Source organism: Camelina sativa, chromosome 17, assembly GCF_000633955.1.
Source record: "Camelina sativa cultivar DH55 chromosome 17, Cs, whole genome shotgun sequence".
NCBI lineage: Eukaryota > Viridiplantae > Streptophyta > Magnoliopsida > Brassicales > Brassicaceae > Camelina > Camelina sativa.
Genome location: NC_025701.1, coordinates 13763423 through 13784883, shown reverse-complemented (window position 1 = coordinate 13784883; position 21461 = coordinate 13763423). Strand labels below are relative to the sequence as shown.

The following is a 21461-nucleotide window of genomic DNA, read 5'->3' as shown; positions in this document are numbered from 1 at the left end:
TGTTTGCCAACAACACAGGTGACAGGTTAAATATCTATATAACCTAACACTCAGAAGAAATTGGAACCCAATTTGGATTATTCAGAGACAATTCAAGTAAAATACAATTGGTCAATGGCTCTATAACATCAAAGACTATTGAATAACACTCGAGAGTCGAAAATTGTTATAATGAAAAGAGATTCCAAAGTGTAATGAGGGGACCAATGACTAAAAAACATGTAACAAAAATAAGTGTAATGATACAACAACACTCTCCAAGAGCAGCAGATGAGTTTGCAAAGCTTCAAAGTCAACTGTAAAGATCATTCCTCCATCGTTTCTGTCGCTGCGTAATGCCCAATGTTCATATTCTGCATAACAAGAAACAAAAGACACTTTCATATTTTTTCTGTACAAGTACAAAATGCTTCCAGAGAAGATGATCAAGCCAGAATTTATATTACCTTAGCTAACATCCTCTGCTTGGTCAGGAACTGCGTTCTTGCTTTGTTGAGAGCTGAGTTTGGTGATTTAAACAACCTCTGCAACAAAATAATCGCAAAATCCAGTTTCGTTAACACTGATTTTTTGTAATGGCATACGGCCATAAAGTGCATATTTCTAGAAGATCCGAGAAACATACCTTTTCATCATTAGTCATCTTTCCTCCACCAATCTTCTTTGGAGTGAAACTAAATACATCATGAAGGAATTCATTCTCCTGATAACCAAATTGTTTGAAAGAGCAGAGTGTCAGCTTTATTAGAAAAAGAAAACTTCAGAGAGTCAACACTAGAAAAGAAAGGGCAAATAAGAAAACAGACCTGCATATGCTTAATAAAACCACCCCCAAGGAAATGTTTCAAATAATTCAACTGAATCATCTGATACCACGTTGACGTCTCTAAATAGTCCCCTCCCACTTTTGTCGAGGTTTCAGGAGCGTATCCATCCTAATCATAAATAAAACATATCTTATAAAAAATCCGACCAGAAGAGTCAAACTTAAACCTCATCAGGAGAAAAGGTGAAGGTATACCTCAAGAAATTCAACAAGATCTTTGAACAAATTTCGTTGGGTGTTGAGATCTTTCTTCGCAGAACCTTTACCACCTGCCTCTGCAGAGAGCTCTCTAACTTGCTTAGTGACTTTAGCCTTCAAGCCATGCATGTGCATCAATGACTCCTGAGAAACAGTTCCTTCTTTCAGTGTTCCATTAGCAGACCCTTTGGCTTCGGCAGAGAACTTCTCTAGAGTTCCCAACTCAAAAATCACCGCAAGAGCTTCACCAGCAGCTATACGTACAGATCGGTCATCCTTTTCCAACAATGTAGAGAGATAAGCTACGGTCCTGTAACGACATTAATAGCTAATTAGTTTATATATATATGAATATAAAGGACTACATCGAAAGAAAGCCCAACGCTCCACTTACTCTTGCCAAATTTTAGGACCTAGTGTCCAGCGATCAACAGTTGTGAGCAGAAATGCCCAGGAAGAGACAACAGCACTTATTACAGCAGGTGAAGGTTTGGTTGCCACAACCTACAAAACGCCAAGTAACACAGGTGAGCCTACTTAATACTTTAGACGAAATAACCTACGTTCTTAATAAACCAAATTGATATAAGAAAAAGGTAAGATGCATACATTAGACCCTAGTTTGGGGTGGATCATTTGCCAGATAATCTGCATCGATTTCTCGGTTTGCTCTGGATCAGCCCCACCAACAAAGGTTATGATTGCTAAACACTCGAGTACCTACAATAAAAATGGCAGGATATCAACAAGTGTAAATCAATGATGAACCTTATTGAGAAAGCTGTGATGGAATAAATANTGAAACTAAATACATCATGAAGGAATTCATTCTCCTGATAACCAAATTGTTTGAAAGAGCAGAGTGTCAGCTTTATTAGAAAAAGAAAACTTCAGAGAGTCAACACTAGAAAAGAAAGGGCAAATAAGAAAACAGACCTGCATATGCTTAATAAAACCACCCCCAAGGAAATGTTTCAAATAATTCAACTGAATCATCTGATACCACGTTGACGTCTCTAAATAGTCCCCTCCCACTTTTGTCGAGGTTTCAGGAGCGTATCCATCCTAATCATAAATAAAACATATCTTATAAAAAATCCGACCAGAAGAGTCAAACTTAAACCTCATCAGGAGAAAAGGTGAAGGTATACCTCAAGAAATTCAACAAGATCTTTGAACAAATTTCGTTGGGTGTTGAGATCTTTCTTCGCAGAACCTTTACCACCTGCCTCTGCAGAGAGCTCTCTAACTTGCTTAGTGACTTTAGCCTTCAAGCCATGCATGTGCATCAATGACTCCTGAGAAACAGTTCCTTCTTTCAGTGTTCCATTAGCAGACCCTTTGGCTTCGGCAGAGAACTTCTCTAGAGTTCCCAACTCAAAAATCACCGCAAGAGCTTCACCAGCAGCTATACGTACAGATCGGTCATCCTTTTCCAACAATGTAGAGAGATAAGCTACGGTCCTGTAACGACATTAATAGCTAATTAGTTTATATATATATGAATATAAAGGACTACATCGAAAGAAAGCCCAACGCTCCACTTACTCTTGCCAAATTTTAGGACCTAGTGTCCAGCGATCAACAGTTGTGAGCAGAAATGCCCAGGAAGAGACAACAGCACTTATTACAGCAGGTGAAGGTTTGGTTGCCACAACCTACAAAACGCCAAGTAACACAGGTGAGCCTACTTAATACTTTAGACGAAATAACCTACGTTCTTAATAAACCAAATTGATATAAGAAAAAGGTAAGATGCATACATTAGACCCTAGTTTGGGGTGGATCATTTGCCAGATAATCTGCATCGATTTCTCGGTTTGCTCTGGATCAGCCCCACCAACAAAGGTTATGATTGCTAAACACTCGAGTACCTACAATAAAAATGGCAGGATATCAACAAGTGTAAATCAATGATGAACCTTATTGAGAAAGCTGTGATGGAATAAATAATGCATACCGAAGTTATTTTCAAGATTTCACGACCAGATTTAAGGGCTTGAGAAAGAGGAGTAACAGATTCTTCCAAAACCTCTTTAGCTTGATCCCCAAGTCCAACAGTTAATGCTAGCAACCCTGCAAACACACACCACGATCAGCTGTTAATATGACTCGATTAAAAAATAAATTGATGAAGATGATTTGCGAGTCGCCTATTATTACTCAAGAGACTTACCAATAACATGAGAAGCTAATGCGGTCTCCTTGGTAGACCCTTTCTTAACGCAGTGTAAACACTGATGCAATAAAGTCGCAAACCTGCCATCATTAAGAAGAAACAGGTGTCATAAATACTAAACCACACAGTTAATTCATGCTGCAAACCAATATTTGAGTTTGTCGAAGATAATTACTTGTTTTCGACAAACTCATGCTGCAAGTCGCTGTTAAATGCATCAACAATGGAAGCCAAAGCTTGCTCTCTCGTTGAACTCCTTCAAATCCAGAAACGGAATCCATATATATAAGTTTTGCAACCAAAAAAGATGAAGCAAAGCACTTATAAAGAAAGAAAACAGAAAGAAAGAAAAGAAACCTCTTCTCGTAGAGAGCATCAAGGGATTGATCCAACAAAGCATCTTTGTGAACAGTGACATCATCATTCAAGACTCTCTCAGATGATGGCATGGTGGAGGAAGAGCTTACACTACTTGTATCATCATCACTATCAAACATTGTCGCGTTCTTATTACGCTGTGATTCTGAAAACAACAAAAAATTATATCAGAGATTTTATAAAGCTAATAAAAAATATTGGGTATAATCAGAGACGAAACACGAATCAAATTGAAACCTAATTGAAGAACCCTAAAACAATCAAACAAACAAACCAAGGTGGAAATTGAACTACATCCCAAATTACGATTCAGAAAATTGAAACTTACTCCTCCCCATGATTATCTTGTCTGCGGTTGGCTAAATTCAATATACTTTGCGAAAATTAGTAGAAAAAGGATGGGAATCAAAAAAGGAATTATAAGAGAAACTGAAAACTAGAACAAGGATGGGAAACAAGATTAGAAGAAGAAGGGATCGAAGCACGAAAACGACAAAAGAAGAGCAATAAAAGTCTTGAAGATGAAGAGGAGGAATAAGATCGTAGAGGCGATATATCCATTAAAGAATCGGCGCTTTTAAGGTTTTTTCTTTGGGTAAGAGAGAGGAGAGGAAGAGGTCGAGAGAAGAGTTTGAGACTTTCGTCGAGAAACGTAGGGATGCAAAGTGATGATATATAATAGAGACAAAGGAAGGAAGACTCTTCTTCCTTCCTTCTTCTTTAACTCGGTGGTGGTGATGAAATCGGACCAAAGAATCAAATCTCATTCACATCTTTAGAATATCCTCTTCCACGTGTCCCTTCTTTTCACCCTCCGATCCCTACCTCTACCGACGTGACTCATATATATTAATATCCCAGTTTCTTATTATGGTGTTAGTTTTAATCAGCGTTCTAGACTAACAACATCAAGTATAAGCTCCTCTTACAGTTACATCATAAAAAGTTATGTTCTAGATAAACAACATTAAGGGTATATAAGCTACTCTTACAGTTACATCATAAAAAATTATGTATGTACGTACCAAGTTCTTTTGCACGAAGAAACGCAGAGAGTGGTATTGATGGTATTAAAGCCGATTCTAATTTCGTCGAACGGCTCGTGTTTCTCTTGTAGGATTTCGGCATCTTTCTCTTCTGAATTTCAATGAACGAAAATCCTATACTATATTTCTCGTAAGCTTTTTTTTTTTGTTTTGTTTTGGTGTAATTTATTTACGTCTCTCTCTGCTGTTATTTTTCTTATGTTTAAGTAGGTAGGGCATCGAATGTGTGTTCCTTAATTTATATATATAAGGGCGTACTCTATTAAGCTCCCTAATCCAAATCAAATTAGCTCACACGCGTTAAATTAATATATTTTCTACTTAGGTTAGGATTTGTCTTTTTTCTTTCTATTATTCCTTATCTTTTTGTATTTTGCAAATAAAAGAAAAGAAAAAGAATCTCTTTATATATATATATATATATATATATGAATCACGTGGATAAATATACATACTATTATCAAGTTTCTCGTGTGGTACGTAGACCTCACGAACAGTGTAGTTGTTGATTGTAGATTCATTTATCACTAGTCATTATCTACCACAAAATTAAATAAATCCCTTCTTATTATTTAATGTATGCACATATATATTTCTGCACTTTTCATTATTACAACTTACATCTATTACTAAACTAATTAACACCTTCTGTCGCTAACTAAACGAAAGAACTTCACTTTTTTTAAAAGCGAAGAACAAGAAAGATCATACAATACAATGTGTGGAAATTGCGAGTGATTTATATACTGTTGCGTATATAAATCAAAGATTAACTTTGTTTAACCAAAAGGGAATAATAAGGATATTAACTAAGTTTTTTTTCTTTTTAATTACCAGAAACAAGCATTACAATCAAAATGAAGTATTTGATTTTTGTAAAATATTAAGTTTCTTTTCTCTCCCGTTTCCAAACCAGAAAAAAAAATGTAAAAAGGAGACCCACTAAAACGTTTTGTGTTTATCTCTAAAAACCAGAAACACTAGCAATGTGTTTTTTCATAGCTCTATCTTTATGATTATGATTTCTCCCTCCACCACCTCCTCCTCTTCCTCGTCCCCTTCCTCGACCCCTTCCTCCTCCATTCTCCGCCTCTGTACTAACCTCTGAGTTGTTATTATTATTCTCATAACTCTTCTCTTGCGGTTGATGCTCTCTGTTCCCCATTCCTCTTCCTCTTCCCCTTCCCCTTCCCCCTCTCGAGCTTCTCCCATTCTCTCTTCCATCTCCTGTGTTCGCATTCACATTAGGCTGACCCTTCTCATCTCTCTGTCCCTGATACTCTGTCAGCTTTCTTACCGCTCCGAGAGGGATGTTTCCCCCACGCCCCAACCCAAGTATCTTATCTCCCTCAGCTTCATTTATCAGTGAAGCTTCGTTTGCGTTTGCCACCGCAACTGCGCCTGCCACTTTGTAACTGTAGTTCTTACCATCTTTCACATAGAATTGAGGATTCTTTTTGCTACCCCACTTTGGAGCATCAGAAGGCTCCGATCCAGCTGAGCCAGCTCTGTTATCAAACGCCCCGCTTTCTTCTGTACCTGATTCCGCAACACTCAATCCCAGATCATCAAAAGAATCATCGTATTCATCGTCGTATTCGTATTGCGCAAGTAGGGCTGCGTTCCTCTCTCTGTCGGATTCTTTTCTAGCATCGAGAATTTTGTAGCTTGGAATATCATCCTTTGGCTTTCTGACAAATCTACCAACCGCTGTAGATGAGGCTGATGAAGCTGGAAGTGAAGGACGTGTGATCGGTTGCCCTGTGTAAATAGCAGAGCTACTAGTGTCAGATTCAATGAGCTTTCCTTTCCCTTTGTCTTTGCTTCTAAGAGTTGGAGCAGTTTTAGGTTGTGGCATCGTCTCCAGTGAGGTATCCAACCGCTGCAAATCCTCATGGAGTGTTCCCTCAAGAATCCTCTGTATAACTTCTTCTGGATTCTGGTTATAGGCTTCAAGACATGCAGCTAAGAAACCGTTCCCATAATCAGGGAATATGTCTTTTATCTGACTGATCTTGGATTGCATAACTACAGCACTCCCATCCATTAGATCTTTGGTGTTTCCACCATCAGTTAGAAGAAGCGGCGACTCCTTCATAGAGAAAGTGTCTGCAGAATGCAACATGATCATGGACAAATACTGAAGCTGCTCATCTTCCATTGATAGCCATCCTGCATGGAAGCCAGTAGCAAACTGCTTATAACTCATGGCAATAAGAAACAAAGAACTAGGTTTTGCACAAAATTTCACATTGATTTCACTAGCAAACAGTGGAGATAATGCGTTGCTTATTTCATCTTCAGTAATATACACAATCTATCCTAACAGACCATACATACAAAAGACAAGAACCGACTGTGACATGGAAAATCAGGTAACAGCTGGGCAGAACCAAATTCTGGAAGCAAATACCTGCAGTCTGTAAACTCCTAAGTCTGTCAATTATTCTGTAATTCTTCTCAAGCTTTTGGAGTAATCGGTTCTTGCTATCCACTGACTGCTCAGAAAGTCCACTGATCTCCCTGAATGTTTGAATCAATATATCTGCCCTCACCATAGGGTCCTCTACTCTTGACGGGAACATCTTTGTGACAGCTGGAATTGAAGTTTCGTGATTGAACACATCATTGCTGAGATAACAATTATCTAATATGTTCCAACATAAACTTCCTATCCTTGTTGATAACATGTTTAAACTCGTTGATATATCTGAAAGAGAATCATGGTCTCCATCCTTGAACAAGACCTGAAAGCCATGATGAAGTGATGGAAGCAACGAATCATGCAACAGAACAAGGCTGCGAAGAACTTCATCGCTCCCATAACTGCACAGATGGATTTATGTTACGATAAAAACAAATCCAAAGCAAGCCAAATATAGATCACTATAGCAACCAACATGCCACTATTAATACTGTTTTTCATCAATCATGAGACTCCCATAGTGGAATTAAATACAAATCCACTTACAGATGATTTATGTCAACTAATCTTGTGCGATAGACAAGATTCGTAGATACTACCCTCACAAGAAACTGAAAGATTAGATAGAAAATGGTGCATACCTTGTCTCAACAGGGCATGCTAAGATTATAACAGCTGGTGTATAAGCAGAAATAAAAGCATCCAAAGAAACAACTCCATCATTAATGAAGTCCATAACCTAATCACATAAAAAAGACATTAGCACAGATGCATTACATGCCCACACACTATAACAAGCAAAGTCCGGTGTTCTTGTTATAAATTTCAACAAGAGAAGAAACTTGCTATATTTTGAATAGTTGAGTATGTTAAGTGTGTGCATACTTGCGTTTTGTGCATGCAATTGTGTCTACATGCTTACGTATTCATGTGAAAGAAAAAAACTAAAGATGAAATACAGTATATTAAAAGAGAGATATATGTTAACGCCATTCATAGAGCAAGCTCTATCTTTCCTTAACCTAGAATAATTAGCTATATGTATGTCCAATGTAACAAAGAAAACCTTATCAGGCCTTAGATAGATATCTTGGAAAAGATCTACACAAAGGTCTCATGTATCATCACGTTTTAAATAATTACTCTTTGTACTTTTAAACTAACCCTTGAAGAACTAAAAAAGAAAATGTTACTAGTCTCAAGTGTCTACAGAAGCAAACACACAACAGAGAAATTAATAAATTAAAAAGGGACGGAAATTCACCTCCAAAAGGTCTGAATGGAGTTGTTTATGTCCATGGTCTTCACTTGATACTAAGGTCTGCAGATACAAAAATAGATATATCGATCCAGGGAAAGCCGGATAATAAAAATTAAAACAAGAATTAACAGATCAATCAACACTCGGGAAGTAAACTTAATATATATGTGTGTGCGCACATATATATACACCTTTAATTTTACTAGTTTATCTCAAAGTGGAGTTTTGAAATCAACTCATATAACATACCTCCAAAGATGAGGTGCAACGGTGATGCATTGTGTGCAGGATGCCCAAGAAATGAGACAGCATCATATTCAAACTTTCAGGAATCCAATTTTGTGATTTCACAGCATTTTCAATCTGGGAAAATGTACAGTTAGATTAGCAAAAGAATATTTCTTATCCAATCAACAATTGGGAATCCCAGGATGTCAAATACCAGAAAAAGAGAATCAATCCTAGCCAATTGATGCACAGAGATAAAAACAAATTATCTTAACTCTTTGGACGAAGTTAATTTCATAACGACTTACTAAAGATTTTGTGAGTTCTGCATTCTCATGTCCATATATAGCGCAAATATCCAATAATTTTGGCAAGTCCAGTAACTTCTTGTCCTGCAAGAGAACTACAAACAAAACTAGTGAACACCTGTAAGCTAGAAAACAAGTTCTAAAAATTCCTACAAAACATATCAGGCACAACGAAAAGAAAAAGAAAAATAGAAGAAAACTATTAAGAAACAGAAACAACAACTCTAGTTTACTGCAATGATGAATTCAATTCATCCTGAGAAGTCTTGATCAATGGGTGGACTCCTCTCACTACCTGATTCTTACATCGATCCTAATATATTTAAGAACCACATATTCTGGTGCAAGCTCTATTTAACTCTGCCCTAGACTAACCAGCTTTAATCAGTTACCTACCATATATTGAGAAACAAACGTTTACAATCGATTACACGCCTGAGCACCAAATGTCGACCAATCTAAGTACAACTTCTACACATAAGACTCGTAAAGCTTATCCAGAATCTAAATATGTACAGGAATCTTAGCCTGAGTTAAAAAAAAAAAAATGACTATTTGACAATAATCACAAGAGTCATATCCCCTTCAACTGTCCTTACTTCTAACTATACTTCTGAGTGAACAATGGAAAATTTACTTAAACTCTGGATGATATATTAGTACCAGGGACTTGGTAAGAAAAGAATTATAGTAAATCATACTTCAGTTTGGATTAGGAAAAAGCAGCTTCCACCGAGGATGAGGCACAAAATAATTCTAACCTAAAAATTAGTAACAGAGAGGAACTACAGAATATAAACACTGAGGCATGTCAATCTTTCATTCTATTGTTCATTTAATTTTCAGAATGAAATGAAAAAACTACCAACAACTGAATGGAATTAGCATAAAAAAAGAGCAAAAGGCCACCTTCATGATCTCTCAGACTGAGGCTATCAGAAGCTCGAGCACCGGGATCCTTATTGGACGATCTGCCACAACCAATATACATACTCCTCAACTCACAAGACCAAAGAATCAAAAAAAAAATAAAGACCATCTTCGACTAGAGGTTCAAAGTTTCACAGTAAGACTAGTCTGACATAAATAAATGGTAAAGAACATCCATGAGGTTGGTTATGAAACAAGTAGCGACTCACATTCTATACAAGACCATGAAAACACGGCGACATAACTCGACTTCTCCAACAATTACACCAGCAACAATCCCCTTGACACCATGAAAAGGGAAATCATACCATCTGCTCCTAAACTGCAGGAAGCTATCCAGAAAATCATGCAACGATGCATCACTAGCCACTGTCATCATCAATCAAGAGAAGCCAATTCAGCCCAAAACCTATCAAACAAAAATATAGTTAAAAACTCAGGGAAGAACAATGACCTTCTCGCCAAAAATCTCTAGGATTGAGCTTAAGGAGCCTTGAGAGCTCTCTATTGAGGAGATCGACCACTCGCTGAGACTCAACTGGATCCAAACCTCCATCATCGGAGCCGAGACCAGCAGCTACAGCCTCATCCTGCGGCAAGTAATTGACGAAACTGCCACCGCCTTGAGCAACCAACTGTCCCTGATCCCCAATCCTAACCCTACTACCACCCGAAGCGGAGACTCTGGAACTCGCGGTGGAGGAATCTGATTGCCTAAGCGAAGAAGAGAGAGAAACGGGGAAAGGAGTAGAATTAGAGGTAGGAGTTGGATTCATTGGTTTGGGTATAAATTTCTGCTGCTGCTGCTGATGACCCTTGGGAACGTATCTTGGATTCTCGTCATGCCGATTCGAGCGTCGGTTAGACATGTCTGCGCTATGAGAAGATGCCGACGATGGAAGAAGAAAGAGGAGGCGGATGGAGGAGGAGGAGCAAAGGCTGCTGATGATGATATACGCTGGAGAGTCAATAAAACGATCGGGATTCCACGACAGCGTTTGCGTTTGTGATTGCTAACAATTGCGTTTGACCATTAATTATCTTAAAAAAAATATCAGCCGGTTTTAACTTAATTTGTTGAACCAGTCTATAACTCTATATCATCAAAAATATTGTATGCAGTATGCAACTAAGATTTAACCGGGATGATATTAGAAAAAAAATCATCATTATAAGTGAATTACAATGTACTTTTAACATGTTTAATATACATTTCCCACTGATGAACTTTACTGCATGGTATGAAGTCATGGATTATCTTGCAAAGTGGCTATAGAACGATTGACTACTAGACTGAAACAAATAAGTTAACTTAACCATCTCATGCATTGACGAAAAGAACGAAACTTCAAGCATGGTCCATGACAAGAACAAAAAAGGGTAGAAAGATAATGAAAAAGCTAAAATCGTTTTACTTATTATATTTAGCTGGATACAATCTAGAAACGAAACTTAAAACTGATCTGACAATAACTAAACTAGCGCAGTCTTGAGGGTATGAAAGAAACAAAAACTAAACATTTCTAACTTTCCTTTTAAGCTACTGGTTGACTTGCACCAAACTCGGAAGGTAAGAAGAAGAGCACACAACCGGGGGACGAGGGTCCCTGAGATTGGGAGCGACTCCAAGAGTCACAGCTTTGAAGTATCCGTCTTCTCCACTGATAAAAGCTGTCTGGTAACGAGTGGTCACAGGTGTGAAGAAGTGTCTGTCTAGATCGAACACCACAGCGACTTCCTGTTCCTCGTCAATGAAGAAGGTCCCACCCGTATAATGGTTAAAGCGAAGACCAGTGAGGTCGAATGTTCTCATTTCCACAGTCAAAAACTTTGTCCAGGAAACAGAGTTGGGATCAATCCTAGTTGTAAGCCAAAACTCAACTGTGCTAATCTGATCACCATCATAATCAGCCTCATCATTATGATATAGCACCACGAGCTGCTCGTCTCTAACACTAGACAAAGTCACAGTCTCGTCGATACCAGAGTGAAACGGAAGAGGCAGACGCGGACCAAATGTCTCTGTTGTAAAATCAAAACAGATCAAGAAATCTTCAAGATCCGTTTTCTCTCCACCTTCATCCTCTTGAGCAAAAAAGTAGGTATTTCCCTTCACAGACGCGCCATAATTAATTTGTATTTTCAAATCGCGATGGACCTCGAGATCCCTCCATGAATTAGAGCTCAACTGGTAGATTTCGTACCTGGAAACGTGTTTTGAATATGGAATGGAAAATATTTCCACAAACCTCAAAATTTTTGTGGTTACGGTTGATGTCGTATCCGAAAGCATAGCTGTATAGCCAGTGGACACTATTTCTGGGACTGATCCACTTTGTTTGCCCCAAATAAGGGTTCCAAACCAGCAGCCTCGACTTGTCCTCAGCGACGCATAACAGTAAGCCGTCGCAGTGATGCACTTTTGATATCTCCACTTGATTAAGCAATTCTACCTGCTTTATAGCCAAGTCTTCTCCTTCTTCTTCTTTTTCCTTTCTGCTATGGAATCTAACTGAACAAACCTTTGAATTCATCGTCATAAACCCTAAAAACTGTTGCCTTGGCGCTGAAGCTTCACCCAAAACCCAATCTTTGGTTAAAGTGTTCCATAGTTTGCAAGTGGTTCTCACAGCTCCCAGAGATGTTATCGGAACCCTCGTGAGTATGTTTCCCCCTACCAAATCCAGTGGAAGATCGCAGATCCTCGTCCTCGTCATTCTTCTTCCAACTTTTCTTTTTCCGGCTCTCATTATTTTTCCAACTGTTCAAAAGAAGCTACGCAATAAAAATTAGGGCTTTGTCTCATTATTTTGTTTTGACAATTACAGTATGATATATGTTATTAGGTTTCGTATTTTTTCTTATGTTGAGAAATATATTCAATTTAAGAAAATCAGTTTCTTCCCATTTTTCCTTGGCATCTAGATTTCAATAATTAAATTTCTTTGATACAATAGTGCTATAAGTTATTAATTTACACCTAATAATAAAAATAAAAACAGCAAAATACAGCATACTTATGAATTACTAGTGTTTTTCAAACCAAAAACATTACTAATCAAGCAATGTAACCAGCTCTCAGAAATGTATAGTTCCAATTGCATAAACGAATCCAAGTACATCTGTTATATATCCTACCCTGGCGGCTATAGAGTAACTGACCACCACCATATATCAGAAGAACCTGGAGGTTGGGATTGTATGGGGAGATAAGGAGGTTTATTGTATTTCATGGAACAAGGTAATTAACTTTGATGCCAAATTCATTGCTGCAAAAAAGGCTGATACTATTCAAAATTGATGCCAATTAAGTTCTTCTTCTGTATTCTCAAAATGCCATTAGACCGAACCTGTGGGATGTCGATACCACAAGTGATCCGAGTCTCTAGACCCGGAAATGCAGCAACAAAAGAATCGTTATTGTAAACGTACACAGGCTTGTTCAAATGTGCTACCATCTTCTCCACACCTGTAACTTGGTTAGTGTTGCTTTTCCTCCAACGGGACTTTCAGTTTTTATTTGGTTCCTAGCTCAGCAGCAACCTGGAATGTGTATATATAATACTTGATTTCACTTCAGGACGGACCTGAAAAGGCTCGATAGTATTCATAGTGGTGTTGGAAACATATAACATACATGAGTGAAGATCAGAGATCACTTACTGGCTTTCCTTTCAGTAAACGCAAAAACAGACAACTACTAAAAGTAATATAAGTAGTAAACTACTAGTTGGAAGCTTGATTTTTTCTTTTCTTACACGAGAAAAGTTGAGAAGGATCACAACCTATTCCTGTACTTAGTACTTACCATGCAAGAAACAAAAAGCAGAAAAGAAAAGAAAGAAACTTGACCCATGACAAGAACAAGTAACGAGCAATTAAAAAGAGTAGAAAGATACATGACAAAAGCCGAAATGAAATCTTTTACTTATATTATATAGCTGGTATATAGAAACGAAACTAATAGGGAATTTTGATTATAGCAGTCTGATGAGAAAATGCAAGAAACAAAAACTAAACATCTCTTTCTTTCTATCCTTTTAGCGTGGTTGGTTGAGTTGCACGAGACTTGGATGATAAGAGGAAGAGCACACAAGCGGGGGACAATAAAAACCTGGTTCAGCGATTTTGGGAGCGACTCCAAGAGTCACAGGTTTGAAGTATCCGTCTTCTCTAATGATAAAAGCTGTGTGGTGACGAGTGGTCACAGGTGTGAAGTATCCGTCTAGATCGAACACCACAGCGACTTCCTGTTCCTCGTCAATGAAGAAGGTCCCACCCGTATAATGGTCAAAGCGAACACCAGTGCGGGCGAATGGTTTCATTTCCACAGTCAAAAACTTTGTCCAGGACACAGAGTTGGGCTCAATCCTAGTTGTAACCCAAATGTGAACTACCTTACATCATGGAACACCATAACCCTCCTCCTCCTGATATAGACAGCGAGCTGCTCTTCTCTAACACATGAGAGGGTCACGGTGTCTTCTAAACCGGAAGTGTGAAACGGAAGAGGCAGACGCGGTCCAAATATCTCTCTTGTAAAATCAAAACAGAGCAAGAAATCTTCAATCGCAGAGTCATCGTTTTCCAGTGTTGACTCATGATCAAAAAAGTAGGTATTTCCCTTGACAGAGACACCGCCTTGAAAAGGATCTATATCCCAGTCAGGAGTGACGTCGAGAACCCTCCATGAATTAGAGCTAAAGTCGTAGATTTCAAAAGAATCCAAAAACCTTAAGATTTTGTGGTTACGGTTCATGTCGTATCCGAGAGCATACCTGTCTGTCCTGTGGAAATCCGTTCTGGATCCGATCCATTTTGTTTGCCCCAAATAAGGGTTCCAAACCAACAGCCTCGAGTTGTCCTTGACGACGCATAACAATAAGCCGTAGCAGTGATACACTTTAGATATCTCCACTTGATTAAGCAAACCGACCTGTTTTATAGATATATCAATCAAGTCTTCTTCTTCCTTGTCCTTGTTGCAGCGGCAGAGATGGAATCTTAGTGAACAAACCTTTGAATCCATCGTCATAAACCCCAAAAACTGCTGCCTTGCTGCTGACGCTTTACCCAAAACCCAATCATTGGTTAAAGCCTTCCATAATTTGCAAGTGGTTCTCACAGCTCTCAGATGTTATCGGAACCCTCGTGAGTATTTTCCCCCCTACCAAGTCCGGAAGATCGCAAACACTTTTCCTCATCAATTTTTTTCCGGCTCTCTTCATATTCCCAACTTTTGACTGACGACGCCCAATAGAAATTAGGGTTCTCCTTTTTAATGTGCATGTGGATCGCACCGCTCTCACAGATGCTATCGGAATCCTCGTGGCTTTCTTCGGTGGAAGATCGCACTTTCGCCTCGTCATTCTTCCAACTTTCGCCGGACGCCGCCGCACAATAGAAAATTAGGGTTCATGTTTCACCTGTTTTGGATTCATATTTTTGTTCCCAAATGTTTGAAAAAAATAAGAAGTTACTGTATTAAATTAAAAAAAAAATACGGTAAGCAGCTAGAACTTCTTTCACTTACCTTTTCAGCTCCTCTACTAAGGTAATAACTAATAAATGAGATAAAATCAGCGAGAGATCAGATTCGTATGCAAAGCGACAATTTGTGTTTACTCCATATTACCTTGCAGGTGAAAAAAGTGAACATTCCTTGATAAATTTATCAGTAGAAAAGAGAGAAACTTCAACCAGGACAAGAAGAATAAGTTTGACACAAGAGGATTGAAAAATGGTAGAAAGATAATGGAAATTAAAGCCGAAATCGTTTTTGTTTACTTATTATTAGCTGATATGATAGAAACGAAGCAGAGAACCGATCTGATAACTAGCAGTCTGATGAGAAAATGCAAGAAACAAAAACTAAACATACATCTCTTTCTTTCTTTCTTTCCTTTTTAGTTGAGTTGCACGAGACTTGGATGATAAGAAGAAGAGCACAAAAGCGGGGGACAATAAACCTCTGGGACATACCCGGATATGTGACTAGGTTCAGCGACTCTGGGAGCTACTCCGAGACTCAGAGATTTGAAGTATCCGTCTTCTCTAATGATAAAAGCTGTGTGGTTGGGCCCCCTGGATAGGTACCCGTCTATGTCGAACACCACAGCGACTCTCTCTTCCTCGTCAATGAAGAAGGTCCCACCAGTTTCTTCGTCAAACCGAACACCAGTGAGTGAGAATGGTCTCATTTCCACGTTCAGAAACTTGCTCCAGGACACAGAGTTTGGCTCAATCCTAGTTGTTACCCAAATATGAACTATGTTACATAACGTATCATGGCCACTCTCTTCGTGATATAGCACAGCGAGCTGCTCTTCTCTAACACATGAGAGGGTCACAGTATCTAAACCACGAGTGTGAAACGGAAGAGGCAGACGCGGTCCAAATATCTCTCTTGTAAAATCAAAACAGAGCAAGAAATCTTTAAGCTCAGAGTAATCTATCATTACATCTCCATTTTCCTGGTACTCTCCACCAGAGAAGCCAGGTGCTAGTGTTGACTCACGAGCAAAAAAGTAGGTATTTCCCTTCACAGAGACACCGCCTTGAGAGGATCTACATCCCAGTCCGGAGTGACCTCGAGAACCCTCCATGAACTAGAGCTTAAGTCGTAGATTTCGTACATGGAAGGGCGTTCTTCGAAAATATCAAAAAACCTCAAGATCTTGTGCTTACCGTCGATGTCGTATCCGAGAGCATAGCTGTCTAGCCCGTGGAAATCTATTCTGGGTCCGATCCACTTTGTTTGCCCCAAATAAGGGTTCCAAACCACCAGCCTCGAGTTGTCCTTAGCTACGCATAACAGTAAGCCTTCGCAGTGATACACTTTAGATATCTCCACTTGATTAAGCAAACCGACCTGTTTTATAGATATATCAATCAAGTCTTCTTCTTCTTCTTTGTCCTTGCTGCTGCGGCAGAGATAAGATCTAACTGAACAAACCTTCGAATCCATCGTCATAAACCCTAAAAAATGCTGCCTTGGCGCTGAAGCTTTACCCAAAACCCAATCTTTAGTTAGAGCGTTCCATAATTTGCAAGTGGATCTCACAGATCCCAGAGATGTTATCGGAACCCTCGTGAGTATCTTCTCCCCTACCAAATCTAGTGGAAGATCGCAAACACTCGTCCTCATCATTCTTCTTCCAACTTTTGACTGACGCCGCCCAATAGAAATAAGGGTTCTCCTCTTTAATTTGCATGTGGATCGCACCGCTCTCACAGATGCTATCGGAATTCTCGTGGCTATCTTCGGTGGAAGATCGCACTTCCGCCTCGTCAATCTTCCAACTTTTTTTTTGCCGGCTCTCGTCATTCTTCCAACTTTCGCCGGACGTGTAATTGTTTCCCTTGTTTTGTACGTGTATTTGTTTCAGTTTTGTTTATACCATACACAATTATATAATCGTAGTCGGTTTTAACAGTTCAAATCAAAATTTGGGTTTTTAACCTAATTTGGTCTCGGCAAGGGAGGTCGCCTATCCAGTTTTTAAGAAACATTGGTACAAAACGTGCGGGAAGGGTATGTTATAGACATTTTTGGATTCATATCTTGTTACCAAATGTTTGGAAACAAAAGAAGTGATTAAATAAAAAAAAATAAGGTAATTAAGCAGTTAGTACTTCTTTTACTTACCTTTTTAGCTACTCAACTTAGGTTACCTTTTTACCTCCTCAACTTAGGTAAGTAGCTAAATGAGATATAAGATAGAGTATATGTTTAGGTCCATTAGGCCCAAAGCCTGCGGGCTGGCCCGGCTCAACCCTGAAAAATACCGGGCTAAAGCTTAAATATATATGTTTAGAAAAAATCGAGCCTTTCAGGCTCAGCCCATTCGAACTATAGGGTTTTTTGGGCTTTGTCCGACCGGACTCGTACCAGCCCAAAAAACCCTTTAACAAATACATTTGTACTTTTTTGTTAACACTTTTGTTTGATTGCAATAATTGATTAATGATTTATTGTAAATAAAGTTTAAAACTCTAATCATAGTTTTCATATTTAATTAATAACCTTACATAATACTGTACTTTTAAAATTTTTATTTATGATATTTTATATGAATTATATATTGTTTTATTTGGTTAAAGTATAAAAGTTTTATTTAGTTTTAAACTTTTCTTTTAAATTAAGTTGGTTGTAGTGAATATAGATGAATTGTTACAATTTTGATTGATTTGTTTTATAGTGTACCTCTAAACACCACTTTTTTAAGGTTTATTAGTTTAAATTTTTGATCTGTAAGATAAGCCTAAAAAAGCTCAAAAAAGTCTTGTAATTATCATGTTAGGGCCAGATTCGGGTTTTGAAATATAGGCTCGAAAATATTTTGGATAGAGCCGGGACGGGCTTAAACATATGCGGGCTTTACGGGTTTTGGGCCGGGCGGGCGCTCGATTGACACCCCTAGATCAGAGAGATCATATTCGTATTATCAATGCACATGACCTTAGGCTGCAAACCCTCTAATGTTCCTATGAATCCTATTATTAAATTTTCAAAGTATACTGGTGGAGATTTGGTTGATGGTAAAGCCTATAGACAGTGGAACAGTAATGTATATATGCTGATCACTCGTCTTGATATTATCTTTGCTGTAAACAAACTCAGCCAATATTTATAGGCTTTTCGCCATGCTCATTTAAAGGCTGCCTACAAGATTCAACACAACATCAAAAGCACCATTCGGCAAGGTTTGTTTTACTCCTCTAAATTAAGCTGAACTTCAAATTCAAGCATTTGTAGATGTGTATTATGATTCTTGCCTCGACACAAAGAGATCTACTTCTTGCTACTGCATGTTTTTAGGTCTCTCATTTGTTGGAAGTGCAAGAAACAGCACGTTTTTTTTTCCAAATTATCTGCAGAATCTCAATATAGAAGTCTCTCCTCGGCTACGAATGATTATATTTTTGATTAATATACATATTTTTAGTGTCTTCGTATTTCTATATAATATATATATATTTTTAGTGTATTCGTGAAATCTGCTATGATACAATTATGTATTTGATAAAGTACAACACAGTCGACTGCTAAGCAATAATACTAATGGATTTTAACGTATTATTAGGTATATAAAACATGAGTAAAACAAGTTCGTGCTTTTTGGAATTAATATTCTTGAAATTATTTCACCGTCTTACATCTAAGATCGAGAATAAGTGCAAGATCCAGCATGGCATCTTCAAGTGGAGATTTTGTAACAAATTAAACCTTTTAGGGCATCTTTAAAGGGATAACTTTTTTTTGTGTTCTTAGATTAAATATATTAGGAAAATAATCTAAGATCAGTTGTTAAGAACTTTTGCTGAAAAGTTAGTTATAGGGAGAACATATTTAAGATCATAAGATTTAATAATATAATATTCAAATTCATAAGGTTTGATTCAAATTCAATTTCGAATTTTATATTTTTGAGTTTTGAAAATTTGATAACAAAAGTGACATCCTATTGTAGAAGAATTTGTAGCTTTGATTGAACTCAGAAGAAAAACAAAATTCTATGATCCCACTAAGTGTTAACGTCATTCAAACTTTCATATGTTCAGGTCAAAGACTCTGAGATGAGTTCATAAACAACCAAAACATTTCAGAGTTCAACCAATACTTTACAAGCTGCAGAAGTAAGAAGAGAATACACAAAGGAGCTTTCATTAGCCCAGAAGCAAAAGTTTCCAAAGAATGATTTATATAAACCCATGGCTATGTAGTAGTCGATCAGATTCTTCACTTCTAAATCAAACTTCCAAAGGTTCTTCAAGAACTGCAACCACAGAAAGCATGTCTGAGTTTAAGATTCTTTGTGTGAAGCAATTATTACTTGTACAAACATTACAAAAACCTTTTCTCTTTGTTGGAGTGTTTTCTGCATTGGAAGCGATCGATGCTTTTGTTGGCACATCAGGGAGATCCAATTTATCAGGTTCTTCAGGAACGAGCTCTGTCTTAGGCACTTCAGGCATATCTTCATCAATGAGCTTTAAACAAAACAAACATTACAATTTAACTCTATTCAGGAAGTAACAAAGTAGATGTCAATAGGCACAATATATGTGGTCCTAATGCAGGAAAATTTTGTATCTGAGAAACAAGCAAACCCATTATGTAACCCTTCACAGAACACAACCTCTACCAATCAGAGAACTAGTCTAGATTCATGACGCCATTGAAGCTCTAATCGAGATTATTATAAGTTACAGCAAAAAGACCAAATTTTTCAAAACTAAACACACCAAGATTCATGTAGAAACGAATCAAAGTCTCGGGGGACAATACCTTGAGATTATTGCGAGAGAGATCCAAGGAAACCAAACCAACGATCTTCCCTAAAGCATCAGGAATAAGCTTAAGCTGACGATTAGAAAGATCAATCCTTTCAACGACTCCACCATCTTCAGCTCCCTTAATCACAGCTAAAACCTCCTCATTCACTTCATCCCCACCGTTCAACGACTCATCAACAGCCAAACCATAAACCCTACAAAGCTCCTCCTCCAAATCCCTCAAGAGCTTCTCGTATCCCTCGTGAACTTCCTCCAACTTAACAACCGTAGCGTAAACCTCTTCTTCCTTAGCCGCATCCTCCGGAGACAACGAACGTTGAGATCCGCCGTCGGTGGATCAATTCAACGATAACCCAGAAACCGTAGCGTAAACCTCCTCATTCAACGATAACCCAGAAAAAAAATCAATTCGCCATCGGAAGGAGACGAGTCACAATTACCTGAACCAGAGTCGCCGTTGAGATCAGCCGTCGGTGGAGGTGGTGAGTAACGGTTCGAACAGTCGGAGGTCACCAAAAGTTAAATCATTCTCCTCCATTTGCAACTGAATTTTGGAACAAATTTCTTCCAAATTCACAAGGAGTTTGTCACGATATCGAACAAAATGAGGAATGAAAAGTTTTCTCCGTTGCAAAAATTGTTTTCAATGAGACAATGCCACGTCGCATAAGAACAACACAAAAAACAGTTCTCAAATAAGATCAGTTTTTATGATCTAAGCCCACTTTTTAATTTTTTTCAAATAAAAAAAGCCCAAGAACACCCTATCAGATATACCGATAAAGATGGTCTTAGTAATTATGATGTTGCTATTTTGATCCTTGTTACACGAGAAACCCTTGTTGCCGTCGTAGTCGTAGAGTCGTCACGAAACAACATGAGTCAGATCTAATTCTGAGAATACAAAGCAATTTACTTCTTTTTTTTCCCTTTTTTTTGGAACTAATTGATAACTCTAGTCAAAAGAGAACTAATGCCAAAAACACACTACATAAAAAATACATTAAAATTCCTTGCCCCAAAAAAATGAGATATTTGGTTTTTAGACATTTTTCAAAACATGATTGTAGAAGGAACAATACTTACGTTCACCCCTAGGGGTGAACCTCTCCATTCACCCCCTAATAAAATAAGGCAATAAAATCTGTATATATTATTATAAAATTAAAAAACTTAAACCGCACTTTAATAAACCCAAACCGACATATATAAAATCTAAACTCTAACCATCTCATTTGTAAACCCAAACCGTATATAATTTCGTTCTACTTATAAAATCTAAACCCTAACCATCTTATTTGTGAACCCAAACCGACATATAATTTCGTTCTAATTGTGAAATCTAAACCCTAACATCTCATTTGTGAACCCAAACCGACATAT

The 21461-nt window shown here is 37.9% G+C and overlaps 2 protein-coding genes, 1 long non-coding RNA gene and 3 pseudogenes across 4 annotated transcripts; all 6 read right to left on the bottom strand.

The window, feature by feature from the left end:
- Nucleotides 61–4311, bottom strand: LOC104759459 (interferon-related developmental regulator 1). Its single transcript, XM_019239454.1, has 13 exons — nucleotides 3910–4311; nucleotides 3561–3726; nucleotides 3379–3459; nucleotides 3201–3283; nucleotides 2985–3100; nucleotides 2788–2898; nucleotides 2573–2682; nucleotides 2176–2488; nucleotides 1961–2089; nucleotides 1833–1857; nucleotides 626–678; nucleotides 447–524; nucleotides 61–353 (listed from the first exon to the last, which is right to left on the bottom strand). Exons 1-13 carry the CDS (start codon nucleotides 3917–3919, stop codon nucleotides 306–308), a joined length of 1323 nt encoding a protein of 440 aa, XP_019094999.1. The 5' UTR covers nucleotides 3920–4311; the 3' UTR covers nucleotides 61–305.
- Nucleotides 5425–10648, bottom strand: LOC104757111 (activating signal cointegrator 1 complex subunit 2-like). Of its 2 annotated transcripts, XM_010479827.2 has the most exons (9): nucleotides 10234–10648; nucleotides 9989–10148; nucleotides 9759–9820; nucleotides 8850–8944; nucleotides 8563–8676; nucleotides 8317–8373; nucleotides 7694–7791; nucleotides 7041–7453; nucleotides 5425–6799 (listed from the first exon to the last, which is right to left on the bottom strand). In XM_010479827.2, the coding sequence occupies exons 1-9, from the start codon at nucleotides 10646–10648 to the stop codon at nucleotides 5592–5594; spliced, it is 2622 nt and encodes an 873-aa protein (XP_010478129.1). In that variant the 3' UTR covers nucleotides 5425–5591. The 2 variants fall into 2 exon arrangements, with proteins under 2 accessions (XP_010478129.1, XP_010478130.1); XM_010479828.2 differs by lacking the exons at nucleotides 9989–10148; nucleotides 10234–10648 and having other exon boundaries at nucleotides 5592–6799; nucleotides 8850–8933.
- On the bottom strand, nucleotides 11293–12506 carry LOC104759458 (annotated as a pseudogene).
- Nucleotides 13820–14829, bottom strand: LOC104759457 (annotated as a pseudogene).
- Nucleotides 15668–16917, bottom strand: LOC104759455 (annotated as a pseudogene).
- LOC104757110 lies at nucleotides 19286–20778 on the bottom strand. The gene is made up of 3 exons (XR_762369.2): nucleotides 20071–20778; nucleotides 19637–19772; nucleotides 19286–19558 (listed from the first exon to the last, which is right to left on the bottom strand). It is a non-coding gene; the product is annotated as an uncharacterized LOC104757110 (long non-coding RNA).

Excerpts from the sequence above, each read along its gene's own strand:
- LOC104757111 (XM_010479827.2), bottom strand. The coding sequence starts at position 10,648 with ATGTCTAACCGACGCTCGAATCGGCATGACGAGAATCCAAGATACGTT. Across the intron at positions 10,149-10,233 it reads TAGAGATTTTTGGCGAGAAG|TGGCTAGTGATGCATCGTTG; the intron begins GTCATTGTTCTT and ends TGATGATGACAG. Across the intron at positions 9,821-9,988 it reads TTCATGGTCTTGTATAGAAT|ATCGTCCAATAAGGATCCCG; the intron begins GTGAGTCGCTAC and ends TGGTTGTGGCAG.
- LOC104759459 (XM_019239454.1), bottom strand. Across the intron at positions 3,284-3,378 it reads CATGAGTTTGTCGAAAACAA|GTTTGCGACTTTATTGCATC; the intron begins GTAATTATCTTC and ends TAATGATGGCAG. Across the intron at positions 2,489-2,572 it reads GGTCCTAAAATTTGGCAAGA|GACCGTAGCTTATCTCTCTA; the intron begins GTAAGTGGAGCG and ends ATGTCGTTACAG.